Here is an 18,220-nt window from a genome sequence, read left to right as displayed (position 1 = left end):
AGGTCTGGGTGGGATGCTCTTTGAAGGGTCAGTCAATGGGCTGATGGGCCTGCTTCCACACTGTAGGGATTCTATGATTCTATGAACAGTGGCTCATCCTTTGACTTATGGCACTGCACCTTTGTTTTATGTTGAGTAAAGTTAACTATAAACACAAAAGCCCTATCCGAAAAAAGATTAGCTTAAACTAGACATCTGTGAGATCACGAGTCCATAATGCTCGTTATTTATCGTCCAATAGTATCCTGCTGCTAAGGTGATGCTTTATGAACTCAAAGCCTAACTGCTGAAAATTGTCAGTGTTGGGGTTGATTATATTCTAATTTCTATTAGACATAGGCTGAGGATTACCAAAGGATAAGTTTCTCTGGAGAAACAAAGTAAAATCAAATCAATCTTTCTCTTCCTACAATATTTTGGAGATTGTCAGAGAGATAATACAACGTGCCATACTAGCAAGTGTGATGCTTGAGGCTTGATGTTAGATGCCTTACTGTGTAGATAGACATATACATACACACGGAGGCAATCAAATCTACAAGTTGACATGAGGCATTCAATAGGACAAGCACAGCAGGAGCACGGGAACATCACCACCTTCAAGCTCGCTGACAAGTTGCACACTTTTCAACTTGGAAATATAATGTCACTCCTGCTTCGTCAACGAGTCAAAATCCTGGACCTCCCTGTTTATGGTCACTGTGTGTACCTTCAGCACCTGGAATCCTGAGAAATCAAAGAAGCAAGCTCACCATCACCTTCCCAAGAGCAACTAGGGATGACCGATAAATGTTGCCCTTGTATAGCAATGTAATATTCCAAGAATCTACTTTAAAAATATTCCTCAAATGATTCCATCATTGATTGTGCTGCCTGAAGTGAAACTTAGTCCAAACCAACGGGAATGTCCCAGTTGGAAGCCTGGCACCTACTGTGTTAGCTGGCTCAGCCACAGACTTCCAACATCCTACCACTTCAGATCATTATCGAGTGACACTTACTGCCATTAGGCTCACTTTAGCTCCAAAATCCTCCAAAATGTAACAGAAGCGGACTGGGTGCAAGGTCTGTGTTGCACATTTTCAACCCCAAGTCCAATGCCATTCAAGCTTTGGAACAGGAAAATAGATGACTTCCAATTATAGATGCTCCTGAAATGAGAGGCTTCAGTTAAGGGCATAGAATGGCAAAGCTGTAATTTTCTATTTTACAGAGGAGAAAGTTGAGAAGAAATTTGATCGGGTTTTCGAAAATCATAAGGGATCTGGAAAGAGCAGAAACGGAGAACCTGATGCTGTTAGTGTAGGGATCAAGAACCAAAGGTGACTGGCAAAATAAGCAATGGGAATCTGAGAAAAACATTCTTACGCAACAAATGGTAACAGTGTAGAATGAATCGCCTGAGAATGTAATGGAGACAGATTCAACTGTGGCTTTTAAAAGGAACTTGGCTAATTATCTAAAGAGAACCAATTTGCAGGAGAGACAGGGGTGTGAGACTAAGTAAGTAACTCTCAAGGACATGATGAATAGCCCCCTACTATGCAGTAACCATTGTGTAAATTAGCCTTTCAGAAGGTGGGTGGCTGGAGGTCAGTGCAGTGGCTCGAAGAGTTAAATAAACAGCATCACTAACAAGTGGCCTAAACGTTCGCAGAAGGCCCTGGCAATGAATGCATCACACGACAGCTCTGCTGATCAAAACACAACAATAAAGAAAATTATTGCTACAAACATCCAAACTTATTTTGACGCAGAAATGGGGCAAATCACAAGGCTTCCAAACAAGTTTCCAAGTGCCTGCAGAGAGCAGCAGAAAAGAAACTATTCAGGCATTCTCCATGTGCAGTGCTGCTGCCAGAATTTCAACAAATTCTCCAGTGTTTCAGTATCATTTGCCATCATTCCAACTACATTAAGTGGTACTCTTTTAACGGACCCTCTGAGAGTGACCATATCCTGAGAACCTACCTGAAGCAATGCCACTGGAAATATTTACTGACATCAAATGACTTCAAGATGCTTCTTTCTGTCTATTTCTGTTCCTATAATAAGTGCTGTTTTAACAAGTAGCTATTTTCAATGAATGCCCTACACAATAAAAACACTGATCCCAGCCTCGTTTAAAAGCTGTGCAGACACAGTACAATGCTACTTGATCACTTCATTGTGCACACATCTCTTTATGAGAAAATCTCTTCAATGACATGGACCAACTGACCTAATGACAGTTTGAGCTGTGGATCACTCTCATCTCCATGAAAAGCTTGGGTTCAGTCCCACATCAGGTACTTGAGCACAAAATGGGGGCTGATACTTCAGCGCAGCAAATAGGGACAGCTGTACTGTACAGCCATATTGCCTTTCAGATGTGACGTGAAACTTCAGTTCCACTTGTTCTCTGTGGTGAGCATAAAAGACCATGTACGGCAGAGTAGTTTTGTTGATGCCCACATAATCTGGTCATGATCACCTACCTGTTTGGCACAGTTGGATGCTGTGTTTCCTACATTGCAGGATTGGCTGCATTTCTTGAAAGGTGCTATAAAAATGCAAGTTTTGTTTTATAAGTCACTTGCCTTTCAAAACGTTGCTCACCACATTAAGAAATGGTTTTCCTGGCTGAGAGAGTTACAGAGGCCATGACTGGCTGTGTCTGTTCTGTGTAAAGGTCTGGTTTAATGCTCACTCCAATTGCTGGTCAGCAGGACGGTCCCCAGACATCCACAAGGAGCTGATACTGCAGGCTAGGGCTCGTAAAACATCACGTTTGTTCCTTCATGTGATGTAGGCACATCCATTGTGCTGTCACGGAGGGAATTCCAGGGTTTTTATTCAAGGACATTGAAGGAACTAGAATATAATTCCAAGTCAGGGTGAGGTGTAGCTTGGAGGAGAACTTGGAGGTGGAGGAGGTGGTGTTCCCATGCATTTTCCACTCTTGTTCTTCTATGTGGTAAAGCTCACAGGTTTGGAATGCTCTGGTACAGAAGCCTCAGTGAATAGCTGTGCTGCATCTAGTCAGTAGTACACACTGCTGTCACTTTGCATCAGGGTTACCTGAAGTGAATGTCTGAAGTGGTAGATAAGAGTACATGAAAAAGAGTTGAAGTTTTATATATTTAGTGCCAAGTATCTCCTTTCTTGAAGCATTAATTTCTGCATCAGTGAATATCCAAGAACATTTTTCCAATGCTTCACTCGACTAATGATTCTTTGTGTGTGTGTGTGTGCACAGGAAGCAAGTACTGCAATCTGGCAGGTCATATTTGACCCTGGCTTCGACTTATTTAAACAGAAAGCAAATATCCTTTATCCCACGAAAACAAAACGTTCAATGTTGCTAAAATTAATTCAGCAAACACTGGTCAGTTAATTTTAATGCTTTCAAACCACAATGAGATAACATCCTCATGGATAGGAAGAAACGGAGTCATTGCATCTTTTTGTTTACGGGAATCAGGTTTCCTGTTCTAATCAACTGTTATGCTCTGGAAACTGGGGTCAAACATTCTCATTCAACATAGGTCCAGTGGGAAACTGAGGAACCTCTGGAGACACAATTGCACCAATTTGTTCCATTTCCAAAGATTCCTCTCGGCTTTTTAAAGCTGCAAACTTTTCTCCAGTGGTGGTATTAGTAGAAGGTTATAGGACTCAAACCTATTTGCGTGTATGGTGTGTGCCAATTCTTCCAGTGCAGTACTGAGTTGGCGCTGTTCTGTCAGAAGTATGGCCTTTTGAATGAAATGTTACATTCAGACCACAATGACACCCTTAGATGAACTAAAAAGATTCTGGTGGGTACCATTTCAAGGAAGAGATGCAGAGTTCTTCTTACTGTCGTGTACAATATCTATTCCTCAGCCAACATCACTAAGAAACAGATTGTCTGGATTTCATTACATTCCTGTTTGTGGAGATTTATTGTGTGCCATTTGGCTGCCATGTGCCCTCTGTTACAACAGTGACTACACTTCAGAAAAGACAAGAATTCTATTGGTTGTAAAGTACCTGTAGTTGTGAAAGGTGTAACTTAGATGCAGGTCTTTTCCAGTTTTCAGTTCAAGACATTTACAACTTCGCTCTCATCAATTCATAAAAGAAGCAGAACTAGACCATTTGACCCATCGAGTGTGCTCTGTGTTATTAAGATGTGGGTATACTGTATCTTTAAGAGATTTAAAAGCTAGCAGTGACAGCACAAAGTGTTCTCAATAAGAAACAGTGTAACATGTGCTCCAGCTACTGAGGTAGCTAGGGTAGCTGGTTGCCTGCAAGCAACAGAACAGATTCAAATTACGCCAATCAGATTGAACTATACCCCAAAAAATACCAAACTCCAATCAAGTTTGAATTTAGTATATGCACAATCTTAAAAGCCAATGACACGATCTGATGCTTTGGAAGTATAAGACTGGGGAAAATTGAACAGTTCAGAGGAGAGCTGCCAAGCTACCAACATGTAAAGACTGTCTGAAAAATAGCTCTCTTAAAAGGTACCATTATCAATCAATAACCGGTGAAGTAGAATACCCAAGAAGAAGATAAGACAGGAATTCAGAGAAAACTAAAAGCTGCCTGGTTTTGAGATAAGGAGTTTTGTTTCATAAATCTTGGGAGTTTTATTGGACTAGTATTGTAGAAGGGAAAGATAAAAGTTAGGTTAGAGGAAAGACTTGTAAGTAGATGTTAGTTAATTATTCTCTGTTATACTTTAAGAAATAAAGGCGTTAATTTTTACTTTAAATAGTGCTTGGCCTCTCAAATTTTCATAGATTACTGCAGAGGATAAATCTTTTCTGTGTTGCTGGTTTACAGTAAGCAGGAGAGTTTACCCCGTGTTGTAACATATGCCATTCGATCATAGCTGATATATTTCTCAAGCCCATTCTCCCTGTAACACTTGGTCCCTTTACCAATCAAGAATCTTTCTCTGTCTTAGTGAGCGGCATGGTGGCTCAGATGGTTAGCATTGCTGCCTCACAGCACCAGGGTCCCAGGTTCGATTCCAGCCTTGGGAGACAGTCTGTGTGGAGTTTGTACATTCTCCCAGTGTCTGCGTGGGTTTCCTCCCACAGGTCCAAAGATGTGCAGGTCAGGTGAATTGGCCATGGGAAATTGCCCATAGTGTTAGGTGCATTAGCCAGAAGGAATTGGGACTGGGTGGGTTACTCTTCAGAGGGTCGGTGTGGACTGTTTCCACACTGGAGGGAATCTAATCTAATCTAAAAAATACACTTAAAGAGTTGGCCTCCACAGCCCTCTGGGGCAACGGGTTCCACAGATTCACCACCCTCTGGCTGAAGAAGTTCCTCCTCATCTCGGTTCTAAAAGGCCAACCCTTCACTCTGCTAGCTGTGCCCTCAGGTTCTCGCCTGTCTTACTAATGGACACGTGTTCTCTGTGATCCCTCCATCCAGGCTACTCAGTATTGTGGGTTTTGTACCCAGGCTTATGAAGATTCTATGTCAGGAGTCCACGCTATTCACACGCTCGATGACGCTGTCAGAACTGCAAATGTGATGTGAATAAAAACACTGTCACCATTCTTTCTACCATTGACCAAACGGTTCTTGAAGCAGGAGTACTGCCCTCTGAGAAGCTACCATCTGGGATTTACTAACAAATCACACTTAAAATCTGCAGACAAAACTTGGTGCATTTTTTCCTCTGTGTACAACGTCTGGGCAGCCTCCAAGGCGAGATGAATTAGTAGAAATATGTGGTCAACAGAAGCTGCCAATTTAGTGTTAAAATGTCAGGCTGTCATGCACACCAGCAATCTACGTCACAAAATGTTTCAGGCATAACAGTGTGTTTACAAACAAAAACCTTTAAAAGAAATGTATTAAAAAGGAGACAAGTTTTTTCCTGCACGTACACCTTCCAACCTATAGGCAAATACCACTTCATCGACCTCCAAATGACCTTATTTACATGAGTTAGAACTTGAGGCTTTAATAACATGCTTCACCTAAACTTGGTTCCACATTAGACACCGAATAATATACTGTATTAAACAGCATCCTGTTCCTCTCCTTATATCGTGGTGCATTTTCAATTTGCTGTGAGTTACCTCGCCAGTGAGCCACCACGTTTTGGAATGTTTGCTTCAAGTCAGGAGGTCATGGCTCAAGCCAAACATCAGGGCTGGTACACTCATAATCCAGGCTAATGCTCCATGGCCAGGAGTTGAAGAAAGGATTTGAGGAACCCATAGCCTTCGGTCTGGCTGTAATTTTTGTTTTCTTTGTTCATAGGATTTAACTATCACTGGCATCCATTTCTAATAAGCTCCTCCTTAAATCAAGTTCACCCCAATACCTAAGGTAGCCATTTGATACAACCTTGTACTTGCTTTTTACTCCTCACAGGACAGTTACTTTTTAGCCACAAAGCTACAGATATGGAGACACACGGAGACCAGACTGGGTATGAAAGGCAGATTTCCTCCCCTGACAAATTTTAGTGAATCAGATGAGTTCTTTTAACAATCAGTGCTCACCATTCCATTGACTAGCATTTTAGATGAAACTGAATATATGTTCTCCTGGCTACCCTAGTGCTCTTTGAACATATCTTCAGAACCTTAGTTCTGAATTACTGTCCAGAGACATTACCACAATGCTACCACTTTCACAGGTTGAGTCAGTTTATTGGATTAGCACATTATCTTTGCTCCGGTCCAGTTGAAATGAAGAGGATATTGGGATCGGGATCAGCTTTTTAACCATAACCATTCAGCCCAAATGATTTTTGGATCAGGTACTAATGGTGACATATGTTCTCAGCCTGTGCTAGTCTCCAAATCTCCAGCACGTTCAGTGTTTAAAGAGTGAGCAAATGCAATCCTTCCTTTGAGAGCACATCCCATACTTTTTTAATGATCTCAACTTGTGACAATTGCTTGAAAATGGAACCAACTGCACCAAATGTTCCAGTGGCAAATATTCACTACAATCTATGTGATAATGTGTTTAATATGTTTGTATGCACGCCATATAAACAAAATAGAGTAGATTGGCATTTTCAAGGACTGATGAAGAAAGTCTGCTCACCATGGGGAAAATGTACATGCCAGAATTCAGCATGTTTTTACCACATGGGATAATGGAGAGTGACTCACTGACACCAGGGGCAGCTCACTTAACGTACAATGGGATCACTGTCTGTCTCCAAAATTAAGCAAGATTTTGTGTCACTTGATTTTGCAGCACCCTTTGGATTTAATTCCTGTTATTTGTAAAAGTAGAGGAATACAAAATGACAGAAACTGATGACTTACCATGTGGTAGTTGATCATTTCTTGTAAGCTCTCTCCAAATTTCTGGAGGCATTCCTGAAATTAAAAAAAAAAATAGAGATGTGATTTCAAAGTGAAAATGACCAGAACCTTCTCTGAAATCATAACTTTAGATGTAAACTGAATGCATAGCACACTTCATCAACATCACTTTCCACCATCCTTCTGGTAGCAATTCCCAATAAGTTTTGATTGAGACCTCAATGTCAGAGCAGCCAGCCAAGATGTTTGTCATGCTGCTTTATTATTATTTTGCATTTTGGAGGGTTAAACCTGTGCAACTTCAAAAAAATTATTTCCAAGCCTTTTCTCAAACTAGCCCACATCCAACACAGAAAATCAACCCAATTTCTTTGAGGATATTTCCAAGAAACTACCAGGTTATTCAGGTTACTATGGAGAGATCACCCAACAAAAGACAAATGGAAGCAAATTAGGACTGCAGTTTCTGCATGCTGTACTGCAGAAAACACGCAGAATCTTGCTGCATTAGTTCTTCAGCAGGAGAGAACAGAGGGGGCACGGATCTCAAGAATCTTGGTGAAGCAATGTGCAAACTAGCTAAAACAAATGGAAATCTAAAGGTGGCATGGATAGCTTAGACAAGCTAAAGAACTGGATATTTGTGCCAGAGGTGACCAGATTATAAAACAAAGTGTTTTAATTGGTCGGTTGGAAAGGAAACCTGGCAAGCTGTGTCATTAGCTGTGTGGTGAATGTAACTTCAAAAAATTTATTTAACTTCAAAACATCCTGCGGTGTTTCAGTAGGACTGTGCCTCGTTGGTGTTAACCTCATCTAGGGTACTCAGGCAGAATAAAGCTACCAGTGAAAGTGATTCAAGGGCCAAATCCGATGAGCGAGAGAAATGAGAAACCTGTTGTACAAGAGGCAGCATTGAAAGGACTTTGTGACTGCACTTGCAGCTTCTGATCTGCTGGGAGTTGATGCTGAGAAACTATCGACTATTTAAAGCAAAATTCATTGCTTCTATTGAAATACTATTTATCTGTTAATGTAAGTTTGATTTATCTTGATTTTGGGTTTGAGCATTACAATTTAAAACATCGAAAATCTGTCGTTCAGTCCTTCTGTTGGGATGCTTTGAAGATTGCTTTCTCTCTCTTTTGATCTCTTGCTACTGTAACACAGGAAGCGATAGTTGGGAGCCATTAAAGGCAGTAAACATACTGACTGACTGCATGATATCAGGAAACATGAGAACAAATCCCAACCACTTTACTGCAACCAGCTGACTTGTAGACTACATTGAAATCACTTGTCACATGTGTAACTGATGGTTATGAGTGGGGGAAACCAAAGGATTTTCAAGCAAAAAAAGGAGTCTTTGAAAATAGCTGCAAATTTGACCATATGTTCAGCTGGACACTTCAGATATGGAGGATTTTTCAATTGGCCTAATTGGCAAGTTAGATTACTGGTCTGTGGGTTACTCCCCTTATGCTGCGGCAGAGTGGATCAGTGGTTAGCACTGCTGCCTCACAGCGCGAGGGACCCTGGTTCAATTCTTGCTTCGGGAGACTGTCTATGTGGAGTTTGCACATTTTCCCCATGTCTGTGTGGGTTTGCTCCAGTTGCCTCCCACAATCCAAAGATGTGCAGGTTAGGTGGATTGGCCATCATGTACAGGAATGTGCAAGCAAGGTGATTAGCCATGGAAAATGCAGGGTTACAGGGAGCTGAATCCGGGTGGAATGCTACTCTTTGGAGGGTTGGTGTGGACTCGATGGGCCAGATGGCCTGCTTCTACAATTCTAAGCTAACCTTCACCATAATTTTCTGGGAACATGGCTCCTGTGAAAATAGGACCCTTGAGGTGCAAGATTGAACAATTCAGTGGAGGAAGAGGCTCTGCAAATATCCCCATCTTCAATGATAGAAAAACCCAACACATCAGTGCGAAAGATAAGGCTGAAGTATTCAAGGCAATCTTCAACCAGAAGAGTCAAATGGATGATCCATCACAGCCTCCTCCAATGGTCTCCAGCATTACAGATACCAGTCTTCAGCCAATTTGATTCAATCCACATGGTATCAAGAAACAAGAGTCACCGTATAGTGCAAAGGCAATGGGTCCTGACAACATTCCAGCAATAGTACTGAAGACTTGTGCTCCAGAATCTGCTGCTTCTTTAGTCAAGCTGTTCCAGTACAGCTACAACACTAGCATCTGTCCAACAGTGTGGAAAATTGCCTAGATATGTCCTGTACACAGAAAGAAGCACAAATCCAATCCAGCCAATTACCAGCCCATCAGTCCACTCTCAATCGTCAGTAAAGTGATGGAAGGAGTCATCAACATTGCTGAGCAGGTGCTGCTTGATAACAATAACCTTAGGTTCTGCCAAGGCTACTCAGTTCCTAATCTCATTACAGAGACAAACACAGACAAAAGAACTGAATTCCAGAGATGAGGTGAGAGTGACAGCCCTTTGCATCAAGGCTGTATGACCCAATGTGGCATCAAGGAGCCTTAGCAAAAGTGGAATCAATGGGTATCAGGGGGCAAACTCTCCATTAGTTGGAGTCATACCTGCCACATAGGAAGATGGTTGTCATTGTTGGAGGTCAGTCATCTCAGTTCCAGGACATCTCTGCAAGAGTTCCTCAGGGTAGTGTCTTAGCCACTTCATCAATGATCTTCCCTCCATCATAAGGTCAGAATTGAGTATTTTTGTTGATGATTGATTGTACAATGTTCAGTACTATTCACATCTGCTCAGATACTGAAACAGTCCATGTTCAAATATTACAAGCTCTGGACAATATCCAGGCTTGGGCTGACAAGCAGCAAGCAACATTCATATCACACAGATGACTATCTCCAATAAAAGACAATCTAACCTGGCCCTAGACATCCAACAGTGTTACCAGCACCAAATCGTCACTGTCATTATTCTAGGGGTTATCATTGACCAGAAACTGGTGAACTTGACTCACCACATAAACACAGTGTATACAAGAGTAGTTCAGAGGCTAGGAATATGCAGGGTGTAACTCACCTCCTGACTCCCCAAAACCTGTCCACCATCTACAAGGCACAAGTCATAAGTGTGATGGAATATTCTCCACTTACCTGGATGGACGCAACTCCAACCACACTCAATCTTGACACCAGCCAGGACAAAGCAGCCCAGTTGATTGTCACCATATCAACAAACATCTACTCCCCGTCACTGATGTTCAGTAGCCACAGTGTGTACTATCTAAAGGATTCACTGCAAAGATCCCTAGACAGCACCTTTCTCATACATGATCACTTCCATCTAGAGGGACAAGGACAACAGATATTTGGGAACACCAGCACTTGCAAGTTCCTGTCCAATCCACTCACCATCCTGACTTAGAAATATACGGCCGTTCCTTCAGTGTTGCTGGGTCAAAATCCTGGAATTCCCTCCCAAAGGGCATTGTGTGTCAACCCACAGCAAATGGAGTGCAATGGTTCAGGAAAACAGCTCACTACCACCTTCTCAAGGACAGCTAGAAATGGGAAAGAAATGTTGGCCCAGCCAATGACACCTATGTCCCACAAGTGAATTAAGAAAAAAAGACCTGGAAGAAGCTGACAAATAGACATTTCCTGTTATTCTGTCTCATGAATAGTACCACATCGAGAATATTGCTAGGAGGTGCCTACCTGTGATAGCAGGATCGTTAGCCTTGTTAACATATTGAGACAATGAGGGAACCTTAATAACATGAACTCTGGTTAGGGAAGCTAAGATGTCAGTGAGAGACAAGAACAATATAAAACTCAGAAATGACCAGTTCCAGATTGCAAAGAAGACTCTGCAAAGATTTCAGCAGACTGAGAATCGTGTATGATTTATAAATTATGTCGCTATTCGGTGGCCATTGGGCTGACATATGCCTAGGTTTCTTCATATAAATAGGTATTATTAGAAAGCTAGCAGACACTTGTTAAATTTGTACTCAGAGTGGTTTCAATTGGGAAATGTTAATGAGTGCTGAAGACTTCTATCAGGCAGAACAGTACCACATTGTGGGTGGCACAGTGGTTAGCACTGCTGCCTCACAGCGCCAGAGACCTGGGTTCAATTCCCATCTCAGGCGACTGACTGTGTGGGGTTTGCACATTCTCCCAGTATCTGCGTGGGTTTTCTCCGGGTGCTCCGGTTTCCTCCCACAGTCCAAAAATGTGCAGGTTAGGTGAATTGGCCATGCTAAATTGCCCGCAGTGTTAGGTGTAGGGGAATGGGTCTGGGTGGGTTGCGCTTCGGCGGTCAGTGTGGACTTGTTGGGCCGATGGGCCAGTTTCCATACTAAGAAATCTAATCTAATTCTAAAAGAACAAACATTCTTGGAAAGTGTGGGTGAAGAGAAACTGGCTTTGTTCACTTATACTGTATGTTCCTCACATGTTTGCGCTGATGAATAGTTTTACAACAGAGATACACCATTTACATAGAACTTTTTCAAGTAATTCCCTTTGCAGAGCTGATGTCAGAAGTAAGTCCTAATCCAGGCTGAACTAACTCCGGTCTTCCCAGAATTAAGTAGCTTCAGTTGGATCTATGGGCATCACAGAAGCTTTTCCATTCTACTTTCCCAGCTAAAGGAGGAAATATGACAGAATTTGTAAAATAACTTCTATCTTACCGATATCATTTCATCTTTCCTGCATTGTTGAGAGAGGTCTCGGATCCCATTGACAAAATGTTTGTTGGCCGTGGTATATGCTCTCCCTGCTTCAATCATCCCACTGCACAGTTTCACCAACTATAAGAAGGAAATCACAAAACATTATGTTGTTATGTCATTAAACAATGATGTTACTCATGAGAAAATTGATGAAATTGACTGTTTCATTTTTACAAGAGTTACATTTCTGTGTAACTTATAATATCTGGGTGCAAATACTGATGAATGGACATCTCTATGGATCAGAGTGAAGGACCAGACTTCTCTAACAATCAGATTTAACACTAACGTTAGCTGTAGCAGTGTTTGACTTTACATTTACCATGCTATTGTAGTGTCTCCCAGCTATCAATTAGTCTGAAATGATGGGTGGTTCTGAACTCACAAAGAAGCTATTTGAGATTATTCAGATTTATGTATTTTCAAGCCTTGGTTATTATTTGTTAGAACTGGATTAGAGGTCACATCATAGGGATTCAAGAACAACATTTTAGCAACATCATCATCATCTTACAGTTATATAGCACTTTTGACATAGAGAAACAATCCAAAGTGCTTCCACACCGTATGCTTCAGACAAAATTTGACACTCAATCATAAAGAGAGATATCAGGACAGCTGACCAAATTTGGTTAATTAGCAACGTTTTAAGGAGCGCATTAAAGAAGGAGAAAAATTCATAAAGGTTTAGAAAGATAATTCGAAAATTCAGGGCCCAGGCAACTAAAGACATGACACCAATGGTGTAAAGATGTAGATGAAGGATGCACAAGGGGCCAAAGATGGAGCACCACTAAGAAAGTTAGGAATTGTAGGGCTGACGGAGGCTACAGAGATAGGCAGAGTATGCCATGGCTGTACATTATCACCCTGATATAAAAGCCTCTGAAAGACTCCTAAAAGCTGGAAAGAAAAATAAATCTTCTCCTGAAATTGCCAAATCCTGACAGATATTGTTTTCTTCCCGTAATAGCGGTGTCCTTCAGAACACTCACACAAGGCAAATATGTATATTCTTAAAAACTGTCAGTCCTGATGACATCTTTAAGTAACTATAATAAAATTATTACGTATAACAAGTGGAAGCTGTAAAGGAATTAAAAAGGTGACAAGGAAGAATGTTTTTGGCACCTAAATATAGCTTGGTTGACAAATGCACTGAGAAATACAGAGATCAGCTCAAAATACGTAAAGAAAACAAAGAACTGCAGATGCTGCAGATCTGAAACAAACCAAAACAGAAATTGCTGCAGATACTCAGCAGGTCTGGCAGCATCTATGGAGAGGAAACAGAGTTAACAGAATGAAGGTGGGTCAGCAGACTTGAAACGTATCTGTTTTCTCACCACACATATGCCAGATCTACTGAGCATCTGCAGCACTTCCAGCTCAAACTATGTAAGGGGTTCATTTATCATGAGCTGTGGGGGTATTACAGTTGGCTTTAGACATAGAGGAATAGAAATTAGCCCAAATGTTATTAAATCGATTGGACATAATCTCACAATTTTCAATGGTGAATTTCAACTCTTAAACTCTGGCTTATTATCTAATATTAAATCACTACATGACCATCACTGTCATTGATTTGGACACCAGAATGAGCTCTGATCACAGTTGAAGATGTAGAAATGGGATCTATTTTTTTCTTACATGGTGCTATGTCTCATAGATGGCACAGAGAGTTAAAGGGAACAGTGGAGGTGGGATTTTATATTAACACAACCAGATGATAGGTGGAGGTGGGGAAGGACCATTTGAAAATAGAGAAATAGGTAGCACAATATTGACCCACAAAAGCATAATGCAAAACAGTTGCATTTATATAGTGACTTCCTTGACATCAGGATTCCCCAAAGCATTTCACAGCCAATGAAGCATCTCTAAAGGTGTAGACATAGCCAATCTGAACACATCAAGCTCCCAAAAAAAAGTACTAAGATCTGACTGTTTGGCAAGAGTGCAACGATATGTCTTCTGGTTTGCTGTAGACATGGTTACGTCTACCATGGTCTACTAAGGGCTGCCATTTGGTGACCAGTACCAATAAAGTCACAGCACAGGCCAGACTGTCATCATAACAGCTCATAATAACGTCCAGATAATCTCATTTTTGTAATGTTAATCAAGGGACAACCACTGGCCATCGGAATAACATCCCTTTCCTTTCAAATGGTGACATGGAATCTTTTTACTTTCAGACACCTCCAAACAAATGTCAGGTAAAATATGTTACTTTAAGGGTAGCACATCTCCAATGGTGCAGAGCTTCCTCACTACATTGGACAGGCAGCAAAGATTTTTGTGCTTCTGGAATGGGACTTGAACTCATAACCATCTAACCGAAAGGAATGTGGATGAGGAAGGGAAGATTGTGAATAAACAAATACATTGGAGGTAAAGGAATACAAAGCATTGGCATGACGTATTTAATGAATGTACAGATTTGCAAGGAGGCAATATTATCTAGCATAGGGAAAGCATAAAATTTGTAACAAATGGATAGATTATTTTTAAGAGAATGGTAATTGGTAATGCATCAAATGACTTCTTTCTGTAAAGTTCATCAATGCCTCTCCTGGAAATTCAGGTGAGGATAGAGCTCAGTGCAATGGTAGCTTCCCTGTGGCTGAACAGTTTGAAGCTGAAGTTTGAACATTGACAGATATCAACAAAATATGGAAAACGCCAATCACAGATGTGAAACTGAACATCAACCTGAGACAGGGCCCAGAAGAGAGTGGAGGTAAACAGGCGTGATGGGGTAGTGGGGGGAGCGAATACTAAAATTAGCCAGTACTTTCACCCCTTTTACATGCAATTAACTATCAATGCCCCCCTCCAACCTCCACTGCCCTTGGGCAAAAGCAGTAAAAACAAAAGGAATGAGTATTAGTTAGTTTAGTGTGGTGCAGGGGAAACACCAATTAACATGGGTTGAACCATTGTGCTGCTGCATGGAGTCCTGCCCTTGCCTTGCCCACTTGTTGCTGACTAAAAGAGGCAGATGCCCTTTGTCTCTTATAAACTATGGTTAATCATCCTAAAAAAGGGAATTGAAGCCAATCAGCATTATTTTTGAGTAGTGCTGTTTAAAAATGGCACTTACTGGAAATTAGATTGCCCATTGTTAAGATACCACTTCTTGCAAACTGTAATTGCTCTCAGCATGGCCATCAATTCTATGGGGGATGGTAATGCTGTTGAGGTCAGTTTTACTTTACCTCAAATTGAAATTCAAGGCTTAATTGATGCAGACTTTTATGAGTGCAGCTTTCAGGGAAAGTATTCCATTAACGCTTACATAAAATTGTAATGAAATGCTACTTCAAATTGGGATTGTAAAAAGCCCAGCTTTTGATTATAAAGCACTGCAGGTTCGAAATCTCGACTCAAGGCACACAGCACATCCATCTGATAATGGCAAACCCACAGAATTCTAATTATATCACATAGAGACATGCAAATGGAAACAAAACAGTGAGGGGAGCCAAGAGACAATTGCAGCTGTTTGCAGAAACAAAGCCAGCAACTCCAGCTTGACCATCTTTACTACTTAGACTTCAAAGGAAAAGAAATTTCCTGTATTGTTCCATTGCTGTGCGCGCAGGGTGTCCCGTGTTCCACGCTCAGTAAACTTGAGGCTATCCATAACTTTGCTACCCGTGTCTTTACTCGTACCAAGTCCTGTTCACTCATCACCCACTGTGCTCGCTGACCAGTACTGGCTCTTGGTCAAACAAAACCTCTTGAAAATTTCTCATCCTTGTTTTCAAATGCCTTGTGACCCCTCCCTCACCCTGTGACCTTCCTCAGTCCCACAACTATCTGTGATACCCCTCCTCCTCTGGAGCATCGCCAATTTTAATTGCTCCACAGTTAGGGGTTGTGACTTCAGTTGTCTGGGCCCTAAGTGCTGGAATTCTCTTCTTAATACTCCTTGCATCCCTTAGCCCCTTTTATCTGATCTGATATGAATCTATGTAACTCAATGCCAAATGTTGCTTCACAATATTCGTGCGAAGTGCGTGATACCCCTCCTCCTCTGGAGCATCACCAATTTTAATTGCTCCAGTTAGGGGTTGTGACTTCAGTTGTCTGGGCCCTAAGTGCTGGAATTCCCTTCTTAATACTCCTTGCATCCCTTAGCCCCTTTTATCTGATCTGATATGAATCTATGTAACTCAATGCCAAATGTTGCTTCACAATATTCGTGCGAAGTGCGTATTGCTTCATTACACTTAAGGTGCTACGTACGTACAAGTTATTGTTGCTGTGGTGTTTCATTTCAGAAATATGTTCTAGAACACAGAAGAATACAGCACAGTACAGGCTCTTTGGCCCTCGATGTTGCGCCGATCCAAGCCCACCTAACCTACACTAGCCCACTATCCTCCATATGCCTATCCAATGCCCGCTTAAATGCCCATAAAGAGGGAGAGTCCACCACTGCTACTGACAGGGCATTCCATGAACTCACGAATCGCTGAGTAAAGAACCTACCCCTAACATCTGCCCTTTACCTACCACCCCTTAATTTAAAGCTATGACCCCTTGTAATAGCTGACTCCATACGTGGAAAAAGATTCTCACTGTCGACCCTATCTAAACCCCTAATCATCTTATACACCTCTATCAAGTCACCCCTAAACCTTCTTTTTTCCAATGAGAGCAGCCCCAAGTGCCTCAGCCTTTACTCATACGATTTTTCTACCATACCAGGCAACATCCTGGTAAACCTCCTCTGCAGCCGTTCCAGTGCCTCCACATCCTTCCTATAATATGGCGACCAAGACTGCACACAATACTCCAGATGCGGCTGCACCAGAGTCTTATACAACTGCAACATTACCTCAGTACTCTGGAACTCAATTCCTCTACCAATAAATGCCAGTACGCCATATGCCTTCTTCACCGCATTATTTACCTGGGTGGCAACTTTCAAAGATCTGTGTACATGGACACCAAGATCCCTCTGCTCATCCACACTACCAAGTATCCGACCATTAGCCCAGTACCCCATCTTTTTGTTCTATTGAGTGTAGAACTTTAAAAGTCATATCCATTTGCTGAATTTTTGTTTCAAGTAGCACATTGTGGTGTGTACAGAATAGTTTATCAATGATAAATAATTGCATACAGTCAAGCACACAAGAGTACATACATGGATATCTTTCCTTTTAGGAGACAAATTGTTTCAGGACTCTCTAGAATTTTTGTAGCTTTTCATTAGTGACTCAGTGGTCAATAGTGAAGAACTGAACCTTACTGACCAGAATGACCCCAGAATCAAGCCACTGACTTTGTTCATCTCAACAGAAATAACTGAATGTTCATCTACTAGAACAGGTATAAAATGACATTAGGATTATTGTAGCTCCTCCTGGCGATTGTATGTCATTGCAAGGGCATCCCTCCTGCGATAACTGGTGAGGTACAGAATTTGGAGAATTACGCAAACCATGTGTTACACATTAGTTTCACTGGCAGGTGTACACAGACCTGCATCTCCAACCCATGACTTTGATTATCCAGTCTAGAACTGAGGAAGGCACATTGGACTTGAACTGTTAACTCTGATTTCTCTCTAAGATGCTGTCAGACCTGTTGACCTTTTCCAGCAATTTCTGTTTTGTTATAGATGACAGATCTATCCTTGGCAGCGACCCTCCTTAACTTCATTATAGGAGTAATTCTTAAACTAGAACATCAGATCAGTATCCTCAGCCAAAACAGACATTTGCACACTTGGTGGTATGGATTAATGGGCACTGAAAAACAGCAGAAAAATTCCTCTTCCACCTTCCCAAGCTCAGGGGGATCACAAACCAATGCATTACACCTGGAGAAGATTTAAACCAGACTCAAAACATTAACTATGTTCTTCTCTCAATAGATGCTGCCAGATCTGCCAAGTTTCTCCAACACTTTATGTTCTTATTGCATTGTATCTGAGAAAGTGAGGACTGCAGATGCTGGAGATCAAAGTTGGAACGTGTGGTGGTGCAAAAGCATAGCTGGTCAGGCAGCATCTGAGGAGAGTTGCCGTTTTGGACATAAGCCCTTCATCAGGGATGTGGGGGTTGGAAAGGGGGCTGAGAGATAAATAAGAGGTTGGACGATGGGGCAAGGCGATAGGTAGATGCAAGTGGGGAGGGGGCTGATAATGATAGTTCGGAGGGGAGGGTGGAGTGGAAAAGTGGGAAGGAAGATGGACAGGTAGGACTG

General features: G+C 41.6%; 1 protein-coding gene across 2 annotated transcripts in view; it reads right to left on the bottom strand.

Moving 5' to 3' along the window:
• Positions 1–18,220, bottom strand: part of acap3b (ArfGAP with coiled-coil, ankyrin repeat and PH domains 3b) — a 310,483-nt gene that overhangs the window by 120,251 nt on the left and 172,012 nt on the right. For both annotated transcript variants that reach the window (XM_043675828.1, XM_043675827.1), the window contains exons 3-4: positions 11,951–12,070; positions 7,289–7,342 (exon numbers count right to left, since the gene is read on the bottom strand). In XM_043675828.1, the coding sequence (XP_043531763.1) occupies positions 7,289–7,342; positions 11,951–12,070 (174 nt within the window). The remainder of the gene's footprint in view (positions 1–7,288; positions 7,343–11,950; positions 12,071–18,220) is intronic.

Source organism: Chiloscyllium plagiosum, chromosome 34, assembly GCF_004010195.1.
Source record: "Chiloscyllium plagiosum isolate BGI_BamShark_2017 chromosome 34, ASM401019v2, whole genome shotgun sequence".
In the NCBI taxonomy this organism is placed as follows: Eukaryota; Metazoa; Chordata; class Chondrichthyes; order Orectolobiformes; family Hemiscylliidae; genus Chiloscyllium; species Chiloscyllium plagiosum.
The sequence above is the reverse complement of the archived record's forward strand: the minus strand, read 5'-3'. Positions and strand labels throughout refer to the sequence as shown.